Below are 15,360 nucleotides of genomic sequence, written 5' to 3'. Positions count from 1 at the left end.
TAATTTTATTAATATGACAAAGGTTTAGAGAAATATTTAAGTTGCAATTTTTTAAAATTGGTGTATAAAAATTTCGGTCCACAACGCAATAATTTTTTTATTGTTTTATTTTACGTGACCAAAAGTTCGATTAACTGCCTTTGTAGCTGAGTGTAATAAAGATTTTTCGTTTGTAATTTGTTAAATACGCTTTCGATTTTGTAAGCTAAAAGTCTCCGGTTTCGAATCTTTCACAACAATAGCTGATTAGTTTTCTCCAAGGAGGCCGCTAATACCATCCTTCTGTTTTCTTTTTCTCTTTCTTTTTTCTAGCATCATTAGCCTTACCAGCTCGTATCTCATTTTTCTTTTGTTATTAGCTGGTACACACAGTTTTTGTTAAGTTTTATTGAAGCTTGAGAGTAATTTGTTTATAGCTCATTAATATTTTTACTAAAAAACTTATATTTTATTCATAAAACAAATAAGTTTATAAGTTTATTATTATTATTATATAATTAGTTGTAGGAGTTACTTTATACTACTCATACTTACTCCCCAACAGATTCTTGAGTAAAAAATGTTATTAGCTTGTAATATTTGATTTAAAAAATATTAAATAAACTTCATATACTTGTTTGTTAAAGTTTAGTTTTAGATTATATTGAGAAATTTTAAGTTATATTTTTAGTTTACTTTCAAAGATTAAGTTTCAAACTGTCAAGCTTTAAAGTTTATTTACAAGTAATTAAAAACTTACTATTTTAAAAGTTAATTAAACAAGTCATGTAAGTTAACATTTAATTAAAAGATTTAATCATTTCTGAGTAATTAAATTTAGTAAAAATACTAGCTTTAAGTTAGTTTATTTTTACATAAAATTAAGTAACTCATGCTGCCGACAACTATCAAAAGCTTACGTTACTTTATTTAAATAAGTTTATGTTGAGTACAATGAAATGCTGCCTATAATAGTAGTGCTATAGTATTTATTTGAATAAATCTAAATATATTTATTAAAAAAAAAATTGAAAAGTATAATGCTAATTTGTCTGCTAAAAAAATACCGGGTAAAGCACCTTTACCTTTAGTACACAAATCGACTTTGTTGATGAAGTTAAGGAAATCTAACAGAATTTAATTTTATAACAGATTTATCGAAACGGTAATTTTTTTATATCTGAACAAATTATAAAAAAGTACTTACAATTTTTTTTTTTGTCAAAACTTTAACTTTTAATATTAAAAATTGAATAACTATCAATTATATACTTAGTTAGTTTAGAAGGTCATTTGTATTTTGTTGCTTTAAATTGACGTTAAAGTATTTTTATCATTAAATATTGTTTTATGATATTACTACAAAAAAATCAATAACATAAAGCCATAGCTCAAAAATGTTCGATTTATTCTCTCATATATAACATTAATAAAAATTGACATGCTTTCAAAGTTTTAATAGACATTACTTACAACGTACTAAATCGATAACTTCCAAAATATTTTATAAGCACTTAGAATTCTTAAGTTTTATAGCGTAATTTGCCTTAGGCAGGTAAACAATCGTTCTTTTTGATTGGTATGAATGTAAACATCGTCGAAGATAAAACAAGTTACAACTGTTTTACATTTTAAATATTTTGTATTCTAAAACAGACTTATTAATCCATTTGCTTAAAGTATACTTGATGATGAAATAAGCTCTCTAAATGAACAACATTGTTATGAAGCTTTTTTTGACTATACTGGTCACAGCGTGTATTGGTTAGTTTCATTAATTTATATATACTTTTTCTTATAAATTTGGAATTATTTTAAATAATAGCTAAAAGAATAAATATTTATTTATGAATCAAATCACTTGTTTATGTTTGAATATATTTAAACTGCAATCATTTAAAAGTATATATACTACATTTTTTAGGATCGTTTGGTATGAATGACCAGGAAAAGTTTCAAAAAGAAAAGAGAGATGGAACAAAAAAAAGTATATTTTAGTTTTAATGTATAATTCATAAATCAGAAAACTAATTAGTATATTTTTTTTATTGTAGACAAAGTATTGAAAAACAAGTTTAACTACCTTTTGATAGTGATAAAGTGTTTTTATAGAAAACTATTTTATTTGAAGAAAACTTCCGAATATTCAAATAAAATCAATGTAAAAAGTACCACTGCTAAACTAATTTACTACTCAGAGTTTATATTACAACGTTCAATCAGATCGTTATATTTTAAACTCTTGAATAACTGTGAACACTTAAAAATACTGATTAAAAATATTTGTGTGTATTTACAAAATTAATCTTTCTACTATATTTTAGACAGACAAACACAAAAATTAAACTGAGTTTTAAATGTTAATCTATACACCTAATTTTATGAAATAAATAAACTATTGTAGTTTATTTCTATTAGATTAGATATTAATGTTTCTTCAACAGTCTGCAAATCTTTGAAACACTATAAATAAAGAAATGTAAAATATTTTTTTTTGAAAACAAACGCTAATTAAAAGTAAAAACTATAAAGTCAAACAAACTTAAATATAAAAGTTTTGGTTTGTGTAAAAATTAAAACAGTTTTCTGTGCTTTAATTGGTTAATATACTTTAGTACTAAAAATCATTCATGTGTAAAAAGTTTAAAACTTCTATAGAAGTTATGTTTACTTTTTTGTTAAACAAACTTCTGCCAAATGAAAACCTAAAACTAATATAAAAAATTTAAATGCAAACTACATTAGAAGTATGTATATAAAATCAAAACAAAGTTAAATATATCAATTATTAGTGTATACCACTATGATTTTTGATATGCTTCGTTTATAAAATTGATAAAATTTAAACGACCTAGTTAAATATAAAATAACTAAAAATTTAAAGGAAGAAAGTATGCTTATATAAAACTAATTTTTAGTTAAAAAATTGTTGTAACTGTTTTAGTTGTATAAAATAGTTTTAAAAAAAGCGTTAATAGTACTTGTTTATTTTGCAGTTTTCAATAAACTGTACAGCGTATTTTCTACAAATTTAAATTTTACATTAAAATAGAAATAGTGCAGTTATAACTTCTTAACGTTGATTACTTTAAAGAAACAAAAGAAATAAAATAAAGTTGTAGTTTCTTACTTTAATTTGGAAAGTAAAATGATAAAGTGATTATTTTGTCGTTATATATTAGTTTGTAGGTCATTGTTTTACGATGAACATTTGTTTAGTTTACATAAAAAAAGTTAACTACAATTACAAATGTTGATTTACGTTTAATTAAAAACCTTGAAATAACTCTAATTTCAGCTGTTAATATACTACTCAGAGGTTTTATTACTACGTTCACTCAGATCGTTATATTTTAAACTCTTGAATAACTGTGAACACTTAAAAATACTGATTAAAAATATTTGTGTATATTTACAAAATTAATCTTTCTACTATATTTTAGACAGACAAACACAAAATTTAAACTGAGTTTTAAATGTTAATCTGTACACCTAATTTTATGAAACAAATAAACTATTGTTGTTTAGTTCTATATCATTAAAATTCTTAAAACTAAAATTAAATCTATTTGAAAAGTAAAAATTGAAGGTAACTATGCTATTAAATAACTTTTTAAATATTTTTTTATAGCTGTAATGATTAAAATAATCACAAATTTAAGTTATGTAAATTCGTAAAAAATGTTTTAATTGTTGTAATTACACATAGCTATAAAAAAGTTTTTATGCTAGGTATTAAGAGACATAAAACACAAGAATACTTTAAACAAGTTTTTAAATTAAATAGTTCTAGAAAAAGCAAAAAACGTTTATGTATAATGTTGTGCAAACTCCGAGATGCACTAGCTGAAAGCTTTTATTTTATTTTTTTAGTTGTATACATACTACGCTTAATTAACTGTAAAGTTGTTATAAAATAAAATAAAACGTGATAGACCTTTAAAGTATTTTAATAAACTAAGAAAGTACATTTTTTTTACTCTGCTTAGATGCTTAGAGTATAAACTGTGTTGCTTAAAAACAAAAATAATAAAGTTATCTTTTAAACATAATAAACATTTACATTAACACTTTAGGACACTAAAAATAATATTTAGCACTTTAAAATATTTTATGTGATATTTTCATTTTCTAATAAAAGTAAAAGTAATCTTTTAATTTATTTTTAAAGATATGTTTATAACAGTTTTGTTACAGATAATAAAGTACCAAAAGGATTTTGTTAACTAATTATTTTTTTATTTAGTGTTAATCCAGTCGGACTTGTTGTACTATTTTGCTTGAAGGTTTTATGTTTTAAAAAGACAATGAAAAGTAAAGGCTAAAATTTTTGATAGAGGTAAAAAACACTCTTGCGTGTCCTTTCCTTATAAGTACATAGGTGTAAAATAAACTAGTTTTTTTAGTTTCTAATAAAATTTGCGCAATAAAATAAACTTTTTAAACCTAAGAACACTAGTGTTCAAAATAAATTACAAGAGTGATTTCATAAAAAATTTAAAGTAATTTCTATTAGTAACAAAAAAAAGTGATCAATTTTCTTTTTCTGTATATAAATTTTTAACTAAATGTACAAACTTTAATAAAAGACAAAAGATAAAAAGTTTTACTTTGAAAGTTTTTATTATGATAACGAAGTTTATTTCTACATGTATTATTTTTTAAACTAATTTTCAAAATATTCAATAATTCTTCCAATAAACTTATAAAATTTTATCTAAACTTAAAAAACAGTGGTAAAATAAATAAAATACATGTATACAATTTGTATTAATCCAATAATGGAACTTGAAAACTTGTTTTTTTCTGTATACTTTTTCTGTTTATTAATTTTGCATATACCTTGAATGTTTAAGTTATTTTTAGTAAAATTATTGTAATATATTCAATTCTTAGAGTCAATATTAACAAACTGTAAAAGGTGATGTTTAAAGAACAAAGCTATTTTTGTAATAGTTTTATATATTTTAACAGTTAACTTAACCTTGTTTTCATGTTTTTTTTTGTCAACTTTAATCTGTATTTTCATTTAAAACCTCATACATGAGCTTTTTAGTTTTTGATTTAATAAGTAAAAAGTAAATGTTGCATAAACTTGAATTAACTGTTTGCATTCGACGTAAATATTTTTTACTGTTATTAAAACTTCATAATATACTTATTCTAATAGGAGTAATGTAAATGCAGAACATTTATACAAATGACAACATTATTTTTTTAAATTAAACTTCTCAGGTAAACTGTTAAAAAAATATTTCGTAAATTATAACATGGAAGGAGTGTATTAATAAACAAGTAACAAATCTCTACTTTAAAAGTCTTTTGTATTTAAAAAATGAATTTTGTTTTAAAGTAGGTTCGCGGGCATTTGGTGGTCGTACGCCAAACTTCAAAATTACAGTTCTGGCCATATTTTTAGTTTTTGTAGTTTATACTTTTAATTTGAAACCGCAGAATATCTACTGCAAGTTTTTAACTTTCCGCAAACTTACGACCTTTTTTATTTTTTGTTTTTTGCTTTCCATTTTGAACCTAGGAATATATAGTTAAAGTTTTCATTTTTTTTGCGGGCTAAACTTGCTGTTCGCTGGCCCAAGTTTTACCTTTAATTAGCCGCATTAAAAAAAAAAAAAGTACGCTTGCGGGAAGCAATTTGCTTACCCCTTGTTCTTAAGGTTGTAAATGAAAATAACACAATATTGTTAACAAAAAGCTATTTTAATATTATTCTATAAATCAAAATGTTCCACTTAATTAATGTTATTTAATTAATACAACAAAATGTTAAAATTTAAGTTGTATTATATCTATACTTTGTTATATTTACACTATCTGTTTTTAATTTTTTCTTTAAGTTTAAAAAAAACTTTCACTTTTTAAGGTTTTTTTCAGGTTTAATTTCAGCTCTAATTTTTTTTGAAGTTTTTAGCAAGAAGTACTCATAACTCTGCTTAAAAATGAAAATTAAAAGAGTATATATACATAAAAAATTTAAAAAAAGTTGAGCGAAAGCCGTTTAAATTGTATCTAAAATTAAGTTAAGCGAAAAACTATAAGCTTTAATTGTCAGAATTAAAAATTTTGAACAAATTGGTAAATTCACCAAAAAGTAGCTAAACGATACTGAGTTAAACAAGTAAAAATTTAAAATGTAGTTAATAAAGATCAAGTAAAATAAACTTATCAACTTGTAAAAGTAGAAGTTTTAAAAGATCAAGTTAGATAAGTAAAGTTTGAAATTAACTCAAAATAAAAAAAAACTAGAAACGTAACAGTAAGAAGTTGTAGTTTTTATTTGGTTTTATTATGTTTAAAAATTAGAACTAAATTTTAAAAGAAAACAGACTGTTTTTAATCATTTTAAAAGACAAAACCATACTAACTTATTAAAAAAGATATACTTTTTATTCAGAAACAAACTTCAGATTGGAAAAAATGAATGACCAAATACTTACTTCTGGTGATAGAGCAACATTCAAATGTAAAGTCGACCTTTACGAAAAACATCCTGTCAAAAATTTCACTTTTATATGGTAATTTTAGAGATTGATATTTATTTAAAGGAAGTTAAGTAATAGTTTTAGTTTAAATTAATAATTGTATTGGTAACTATAGTTATCAAATACAAGTTCATATATGTGTGTGTATTTCTTATTGAAATTAGAACTAACAATGCTAGTTGTTAAATGGTGTAAAAATGAGAATCCAAATGTTACATAAAACTTTTAGCTATATTTATTAATTATGTGTATTATGATTATGTATTAGTTTTTGTAATATACTTGCTTTGAGTTCAAAAAGTGAAATGAGCTGTAAAGCAATCTTTTCTACTATATATATAAAGCTTAATGTGGTGTACGACTAAATTATCAAGAAATCTTTTCGTACACCCATATCCTTAGACCAGAATTTTTGAGCATCCTCTTTTTTTTTTCAACTAACTTTTTGTTCAAAGCTGTTGTTCAACTAGCTTACTTAATTTATTTTATATTAATACTTTTATAAATAAAAATAAATTTTTATCTTAGAAGTTTAGCATTCATAAAAAAGTTTTTCAAAATCAAAAGTTGTAAAAGTACGCTAAACAACTAGTACTTATTTGGCATAAAACAGAAAGTCGAGTGAATAAACGTATTTTAAAATTACCGTTATTTCTGTATATAACATTTTAGTTTAAGTTTATGTAAACCATGAATTAAATAAAAAACATGATTCTTTAAAACTTACTTGTTTTTAGGTACAAGGATAATACTTTGATAGAGTCTGATTATGATAGGCTGACAATAAAGCAGAAAGTATGGGGCTCACAAATGAGAATTAGCGATGTCTACTCATCAGACAGTGGAAGTTACGCATGTGAAGCTTCTTATGGAAGTACAAGAGCTAATGTCAATTCAAAACTTAATGTTGGATTTAGTTAGTTTAGTTGATAAAGTGCTTTAACAGTTGTTTTTGTGAGTCAAAAGCTAATAAATTATGAATTTATTTATGAAAATTTAAGAATTTATTATAAATGACTTTGGACGTCGAAGAAGTTCAATCACTGTACAAATGCATGCAAACGATTTTAAAACTTTAGTAGAAACTATAAACTATTTAAGAGGTTTAAATGTCGATTTATTTATGTTGTACAATCAAACATTAATAGCTGAAAATATTAGTTTTTAGCAAATAGTTAAAATTGATTTATTAATTTAAAATAGATTTAAACTTTGAATTATTCAACATTAAACAATTAAAGCATTACACTACTAATTGTGCAGGTATCTATTTTATACAACTGAAGTTGTTATAAGTTTTTTAAAATAAGTTTATAATTATAGTATTTCATATTTACAGATCTTGTACCAGAGGATGCCAAAAAGACCGAAGTTGATAAGTAAGTAGTTTAAAAAAGATAAGTATTTTTATAACGTTAACTTAAAACTTTTATAGAGATAGACTTAAAGGAACGTGCGAAATATATAAGGGAAATGCTTGTGATAAGTATTTTGGAGGCAAATACGTTTATATTGAAGCGTTTAGCGATCAAATAGGGTTAGATGAAAGTGTAAACCGACTACCCGGAGTACTACGTTAGTTATGTTTCAAATTTTTGATAAAAGTTTTTTTTACACAAATTAGTTTTAATTCTTTAGCGCTTTATACCAAAAGAAACTAAGTAGTTTTATTATCAATTAGCTTAAAACATTAAAAAACTGTACTTTTTTTCCGTCTCAAAGTATTAAAGTACTTAATTAAAGTATAAACAAAGTGAAAACTTTTTAGATATGAAATAACAAAATATTTAGATAATAAAGCCTCTAGAGTTTCAGGTTTTGAATTTTCGATTTAGCTACCGCATTTTAATTGTCAGTTATGCTTATTTTTTGTAAAGTAAAACAGAGAGTTTTAAATAAACTTAAATGTTAGCTTTTTATATTTGTAGAAAATTGGCTATTTTATTTTTCTATTTTAGTTTTTATTTTAATTTTATCCTTAATAACTTCTTTTTATTGAATTTAGAAATGATAAAAATTAAGTTACAGCATTTATTTTTTTGTACTTGTTTTTAATTTTTTTAGTGAAGAGTTTTAAAAGGTTTTTCAGTTTATTAAAACACATATTCTATAATTCTTATATTTAATTGGTTTTCAATATAGTTGTTTTTAATATCAACTCTTTTTTAAACAAAAGTAATTGTTTTTTAATTTGAACCGCCCTTCTAGTCTTTGTACTTTCAAGATCACAAAACAACTGCATACTTTTTATTTGTTAAAATTCTTGTTTACTTATGTAGTTCTTAATGCAAGTTTCAAAGAACTTTCTTTATAAAAATGATGAAGAAAAATAAATTAACTTACATTTGTTCTTAATCTATATTTTATACAAAACACTTTGAGGTTTAAAAAAGAAAGTTAAACAAAATAAAGTTAAAAAGTTTTGAGTGTTTTACCTTATCTAAGAATTCTTTTAGAACATTATAATTATAAAATAATAAATGTTTTATTCGTAATTGATCTTTATATTAATATTTAATACCTATTATTGTAGAGGTGTTATTAAGTTATGTTAAACATTAAGTATATTTTTCAAAAACATGTTTATATGACATTAAGCTGTTGGTACATGAACATCAGAGTAGAAATAAATATTGTAGTTTATTTGTAATTTTTGATGTTAAAGTAAAAACTTTAAACACTTAGGAAACATGATTAGTTTTAGTTAGAAATTAAGAAAAGCTAACCACGTTGTTTAAACAATATCAATATAGTTTGATTTTTGTGCACGCAATCACGGATAAGCTTAACTGAAAATGATTGTTTTAGTCAAACAACAATGAAAATAAACAAAAATAATGATTTATATTTTTACCTGTATATCTTAACGTTTTTAAATTTTAAAAGCTATTAACGCTTATACTCTTTAAATAGAATCAATACTTTTTATCAAAACTAGTTTATCAAAACATAATAATAAATAATAAAAGGCCCGCTATCAGCCGGGATCGGCTGTGCGTAATTGTGCATAGAGAATAAAAATACATGATAATAATAAGTTAAAAAAACACAGTGATGTAAAAAAATACAAACAGATAATAAAAAAAGATACAAAAAAAAAAATAAATAAAAGTAAATAAAATTCATTCTGCTTCTTATTTCTTCATCTTTATCGGTTTCTTAAAGTATCCTTTTTCTCTTTTTTTCAATCTTTTGTTTACAGTAGATCTCCATTTGGCGCGGTCATTTGCAAGCAACTCTAACTCATCAGTTCTTATATTCAAGCTTTTTAGATCGCGCTTGCATACGTACTTAAAACGTAATTTTGGACGACCTCGGTTGCGTTTGCCAACGACCAATTCGCCAGTCAACAGATACTTTGGTATTTGCTCAGCACCCACCCTCAGATCATGACCGAGTCAGCGAAACCTGGGCTGACTGAGGGTAAAGTACATGGTGGTAAGACTAGTACGTCTCAACACTTCTTCGTTGGCGATTTTTTGTTGTCTTATAATTCTACGGATGCGACGAAACCATCGTCGGTGAAAGGTATTAATTTTCTTCTTCTGCACGCTAGACACTCCATGCTTCACTACCGTATAGCAGAGTACTGCATACTAAGGAACAATAAACGTTAGCTTTTGTGCGATTTCTTAATTTTTTATTATCCAAAATCTTGCAGTCAAACGAGCGAAAGTACCTGAGGCATTACCAATGCGACTATTTATTTCTTTGTCCAATGATGCGCTGGACACAACATTTGAGCCAAGATATACAAAGTTTTTTACACTTTTAAAATCCTTGCCAGTAATTTTGATTGATGGTAAGTTATATGTTCCTTGCCTTAGAACTTTAGTCTTCTTAAGACTTATAGTAAGGCCGAAATCAGAGCATGCCGATCAGACTGACTAAGTAGTGTCTGCAGGTCTTGGGCAGAGTAAGCCACGAGTGCAGCATCATCAGTAAAGAGAAGATCACGTATTGTGACAATCTTCAGATTTCGATTTGCTCTTAGATTTGCAAGAACGTCCATCAGTTCTTGTATGGAGCTTAATACCAAATGTTGATAAACCGTAGTTAGAGCAAGTAAGCAGCCTTGCTTACCACACTTCTAATTTCAAATGTGTCAGAAACACTACCATCATATTGGATGGTTGCCTTTGTGTTTGTGTTGAAAGACTTTACAACGTTTAATAAACTTGGAAGACGTCCAATCTTCAGCAGTACAGCAAACAGTCCTTCTCTACTCACTAAGTCAAAGGCTTTAGTAAGGTCAATAAAAGCGCTGTATAAAGGCATGTTCCATTCATTACATTTCTCTTGTAACTGGCGTACAGAGAATATCATGTTAGTGGTAGATCGTTTAGACCTAAATCCACATTGAGACTCTGGGTGAACTCTTTTAGCCAGCTTCTGGAATCGAGGAAGAATTAACAAAATATATACTATTACAAAAAACTCTATGCTTTTTTAATTGATATATGTAATTGTAATATATAAATTTTAATAAACTATTTAGAGTTTTTACTTTTTGATTATTAGATAATTATGATTTTACTGTAGAATAAATACTTATAAACTAGAATTTTATAAATTTTATATATTTTGTTTAAAAACTATTTATTTAACTTTATTTATACTTACTGCTACTTTTCAAGATACTTTAAAACTTTTAAAAAGTTCAAGCTTAATTAACTTAAGCTAACTATGACAATTCATTATTTTATTAAAGCAAGATTATTATACTTTATGGAACGACAAAAAAAAAGACGCTTAAAATAATTGGTCCTAGGACCTGGTGCATGAAGAACCTTTTGCTTATCGAGTCGCACACCACGGATACCTTTTAACGTCTTCTCCAGGACAAGACTTAGTATGCATACAAAAACATTTATATATTTTTATACTATAGTGTTTAAAACAAGCCAGGTAGTTGTTTTAATTCTTACCACTAGTTTTACATAATTAGTTAGATGTTTAAAAATGGTCACATGGCAATTCAATTCGAAAAAATCAAATTCTGACAGTTCAGATTAAAAAAGTTTTTTAAGGGCCACGACTCAAAAAGTGATACGTATTAACAAAAAATGGTTGTAAGTCTAATTGATAAGATCATGAAAGTAAAAAAAAAACTTGAAAAAAAAACTAAAACATAATTTTAAAACCTAATAAAGTATACGATATTTTAAAACAATTTGCACAGTAATTTTTTTATTGAACTACTATCTTTCGCACGTTGCTTGTGGTTGGTCTGATGGACCAGGTTGGCTACGGCGCGAAGAGTGTGGGTCAACACCCCTTTTGTTGATCCCTCTGTCAATGTTTCGCTGGCTACAGCGAGTTTCGGGGTTGTTGACCTTGTCTAAAGTATGATGTATGTTCTCTTTAGAGAACATACTATCCTTTTTGGGGGGCTTGGATCTATTACTCATTATGCTATACCAAGAGTTAGGTGTGGCCCACTAGTTATTTAATTAAATTTAGATATTTTAGATATTTAGATATTTTCAAACATTTAAATTAATCAAATTTGATTTGTAAATTTCAGAGATTATTAAGAGCACCAAAAAGCAGCTTGCTTCTTAATTAATCATCCACAACAAAGCTTATTTATTCAATTTTATGGAACCAAATTACAGATAACTTCAATATAATTAACTATTAACACCAAAGTTTATTTATTTAAATTTATGCAAAATCAAAAGTACAATTAACTTCAATTTAATTTTATCAACAGCAGAGTTTATTTATTCAAATTTATGCAAACCAAAAGTACAATTAACTTCAATTTAATTTTATCAACAGCAGAGTTTAGTTATTCAAATTTATGCAAACCACAGTAAAATTAACTTCAATTTAACTTTATTAGAAATTCAATTTAAGAGACAGAACTAGAAAATAAGAGATTAATGACAATACTCACAATTTAGCACATAGGAAGTTCAGCTTGAGCTTTTACAAATCTAATAATTCAAAACTAAGACGGCAATTTAGAAAGTTAACAAATTAATACAAAAAACCCCTAATTAGAGAAAACTCTTTTGCTGAATTTAATTTAAAGCCAGAGGCGTTACATTTTCCCCTCTTATTAAACATTTTTAGAATTTTAACTTAGGTTTTTTTAGATAAATATTAGTTTTAAGGTGTTAAACGTTTGTTAAACTGAAAAAAACTTTAAATATAGTCCAGGTGAAAACCATTATACACTAAAGCACTCAACTTAGAGATATATAAGCATGCAACATAAGTTTATAACTTTCTTTTTGTAATTTACATGTAATAATCAGAAATAATATTTTAAGAGATACTTATGATCATCAACTTTATGTGCTAAAAGGTACTTGCATATAACAACATTTTTGAGCTAATTCAAAATCTGGATTTAAACACTCTACTAGCTATTTTTAAAGTAAAATTAAAACTATAAGTATTTAAATGTAGTAAATGCTTAAGACACTTTTTAAGTGTGGTAAAAATGCTTTTTTTAACAAAATAAAAAAGAAATTCTAAAGAAATTGTAAAGAAAAGACTTTTTTTAATATAAATTTACAAATTCCTAATTACAATCATGAGTCAAAAGTTTGTTTAAAAGTCAATGTTTACCGTTCATGATGATGGTTCCTTACTCTTACACTGGAGGTTGAGGCTCGGCCTCTTCTTACTCGCCTTCTCCTCCTCTTCTCTGGTTGCTCCAGCTGCGGCCGCTCTTCTTGTAGTGGTTCTCCCGGAACTCTGGCGGGAAGTTTGGCTCCACTGACGTCCTTCTCCGCGAATTAATCGCTGGCGACCTGGCGTTGTTCACCATCGTCATCAACGCCAACGGATTTGAGGGTCTGCTTGACATCATCAGCAGACGGGTTGGCATTGCCCCCATGGGATCCGAAGGTGTGCTGCCATGTATGCATTTCCAGACGAATCGACATCGTCACTACCATTCTGCTGTACGTAGTGGCAGCTTGTTCTTATTAGAATGGTTCATTCTGAGGTCTCTGGGGTGTGGCAGTTCGACTTACCCCACCAAACTAGATGAGTGAAAGTTATTGAGCCATGATTTTTACAATTTGCTTGGCAAGCTTTCCCAGTGCTAAACAGGAGACAACCAAAACTCAATGCAATATAGAAAATTTTAGATTTTTATATAAAATATCACACAGTACCTATTTTAGCTAAGATAATTACAAAAAAAAAAAACATGTCTATAAGATACCAACTTTTAATGGTTGTACAAATAAATATAAAATCAAAAACCCCATTAATTTTAAAATTAAAAAATTTAAAGTTAAGTCATTTAACAGTAATATAAAAAATGCAAGCAGCTTCTAGGTGTTGTACAAAATAATCAGTGAAAATCAACTGTTGCTTATTTGAATAAGCCCTTAAGCAGTATTCATCTAAAAAGTACCAAATATCTTTCTATGCTTGTACAAAAAAACACCAGGTCTCCTGGCTTTGACCATGGCAGGCTTGTAATTATCCCATATTATCTCGAGCTCGTAGTTGTGTTTTGGCTTTGCGTGGTAGGTTGGCTTCCTGGTAATTTCAGGGAAGTCCATTAATAGTCTTTTGCATTTTTCTTCTAACGGAGTCGTATTCTTACCACCCAGATTGATGTGGTTGACTGAAGCGACTATAGGGGTGGGCAACTCAGCAGGTGCGAACAGTCTAGCTGATTCGTTTGACCCCATCTTGCATAGTTGAGAGGTAGATGGCAGGATCGCTAGTTCGTTCTTTCTTAACAGGTCCATGCCAATAATGCCAAAGTGGCGTGATTCTTGAATAACCCAGAACGAGTGGTTGATGGGTTCTAAATTCCCCAATTGAAGTTCGACATCCGCGCTACCAATAGGGTGGGTTGTTTTGTTACCAAACCCTTGGATTGTTCTACTTTGTTTAGGAAAATATTTGTCTATACCGTTAGTCAATTCCTTCGGCAGGATTGAAATTTCGGATCCGCTGTCAACCAAAAAGATAACATTTGTGTTTGAATCCGCTAAAAATAGTAGGCCCTGAGGGAGGTTCTTCGGTTTGGGTGCAGGGAATTTATTCAGTTGAAATGTCCATTTTTCTACACTTTTATCTTTGTTGTGATTGGTAGTGTCGAGAGATTTTTGTTGTGGTTCTGGCTGCGGTTGCGCTGACCGTTGGGACTGCCCGTTGTGGTGCTGGCTAAGGTAGCTCGGATCGTTGGCGCTTGTCGTGGAGGTGCTGGCTTCGGTGGCGCTGACCGTTGACGCTGGCCCTGGTGATGCTGGCTGTGTTTGCGCTGACCGTTGGGACTGCCCGTTGTGGTGCTGGCTAAGGTAGCTCGGATCGTTGGCGCTTGTCGTGGAGGTGCTGGCTTCGGTGGCGCTGACCGTTGACGCTGGCCCTGGTGATGCTGGCTGTGTTTGCGCAGACCGTTGGGACTGCCCGTTGTGGTGCTGGCTAAGGTAGCTCGGATCGTTGGCGCTTGTCGTGGAGGTGCTGGCTAAGGTGGCGCTGACCGTTGACGCTGGCCCTGGTGATGCTGGCTGTGTTTGCGCTGACCGTTGGGACTGCCCGTTGTGGTGCTGGCTAAAGTAGCTCGGATCGTTGGCGCTTGTCGTGGAGGTGCTGGCTTCGGCGGCGCTGACCGTTGACGCTGGCCCTGGTGATGCTGGCTGTGTTTGCGCAGACCGTTGGGACTGCCCGTTGTGGTGCTGGCTAAGGTAGCTCGGATCGTTGACGCTGGTCGTGGAGGTGCTGGCTTTGGTGACGCTGACCGTTGACGCTGGCCCTGTTGATGCTGGCTGCGGTTGCTCAGAACTTTGGTTCTCATCAGGTGTTTCTGCTGCACTACGTGAGGCTGTTTGCTTTATATGAAAAGTCATCTTTGGTTTGTTTGAAGGTGTGGACACTTCATTTCCTGGATGACTTATAGTGC

The 15,360-nt window shown here is 28.4% G+C and overlaps 1 protein-coding gene across 2 annotated transcripts in view; it reads left to right on the top strand.

Annotated features, from left to right (window-relative positions):
• The first annotated feature begins 1,633 nt into the window (after positions 1-1,633).
• Positions 1,634-15,360, top strand: part of LOC145849195 (tyrosine-protein kinase transmembrane receptor ROR2-like) — a 33,025-nt gene continuing 19,298 nt past the window's right edge. For both annotated transcript variants that reach the window (XM_082954307.1, XM_082954306.1), the window contains exons 1-6: positions 1,634-1,743; positions 1,904-1,966; positions 6,392-6,512; positions 7,217-7,395; positions 7,819-7,858; positions 7,915-8,054. In XM_082954307.1, the coding sequence (XP_082810433.1) occupies positions 1,689-1,743; positions 1,904-1,966; positions 6,392-6,512; positions 7,217-7,395; positions 7,819-7,858; positions 7,915-8,054 (598 nt within the window). In that variant the 5' untranslated portion in view covers positions 1,634-1,688. The remainder of the gene's footprint in view (positions 1,744-1,903; positions 1,967-6,391; positions 6,513-7,216; positions 7,396-7,818; positions 7,859-7,914; positions 8,055-15,360) is intronic.

The sequence above is a fragment of the Thalia democratica genome, chromosome 1, assembly GCF_965202585.1.
Source record: "Thalia democratica chromosome 1, ktThaDemo2.hap1.1, whole genome shotgun sequence".
In the NCBI taxonomy this organism is placed as follows: domain Eukaryota; kingdom Metazoa; phylum Chordata; class Thaliacea; order Salpida; family Salpidae; genus Thalia; species Thalia democratica.
Note: the sequence above shows the minus strand (reverse complement) of the source record. Positions and strands in the feature narration are given on the sequence as shown.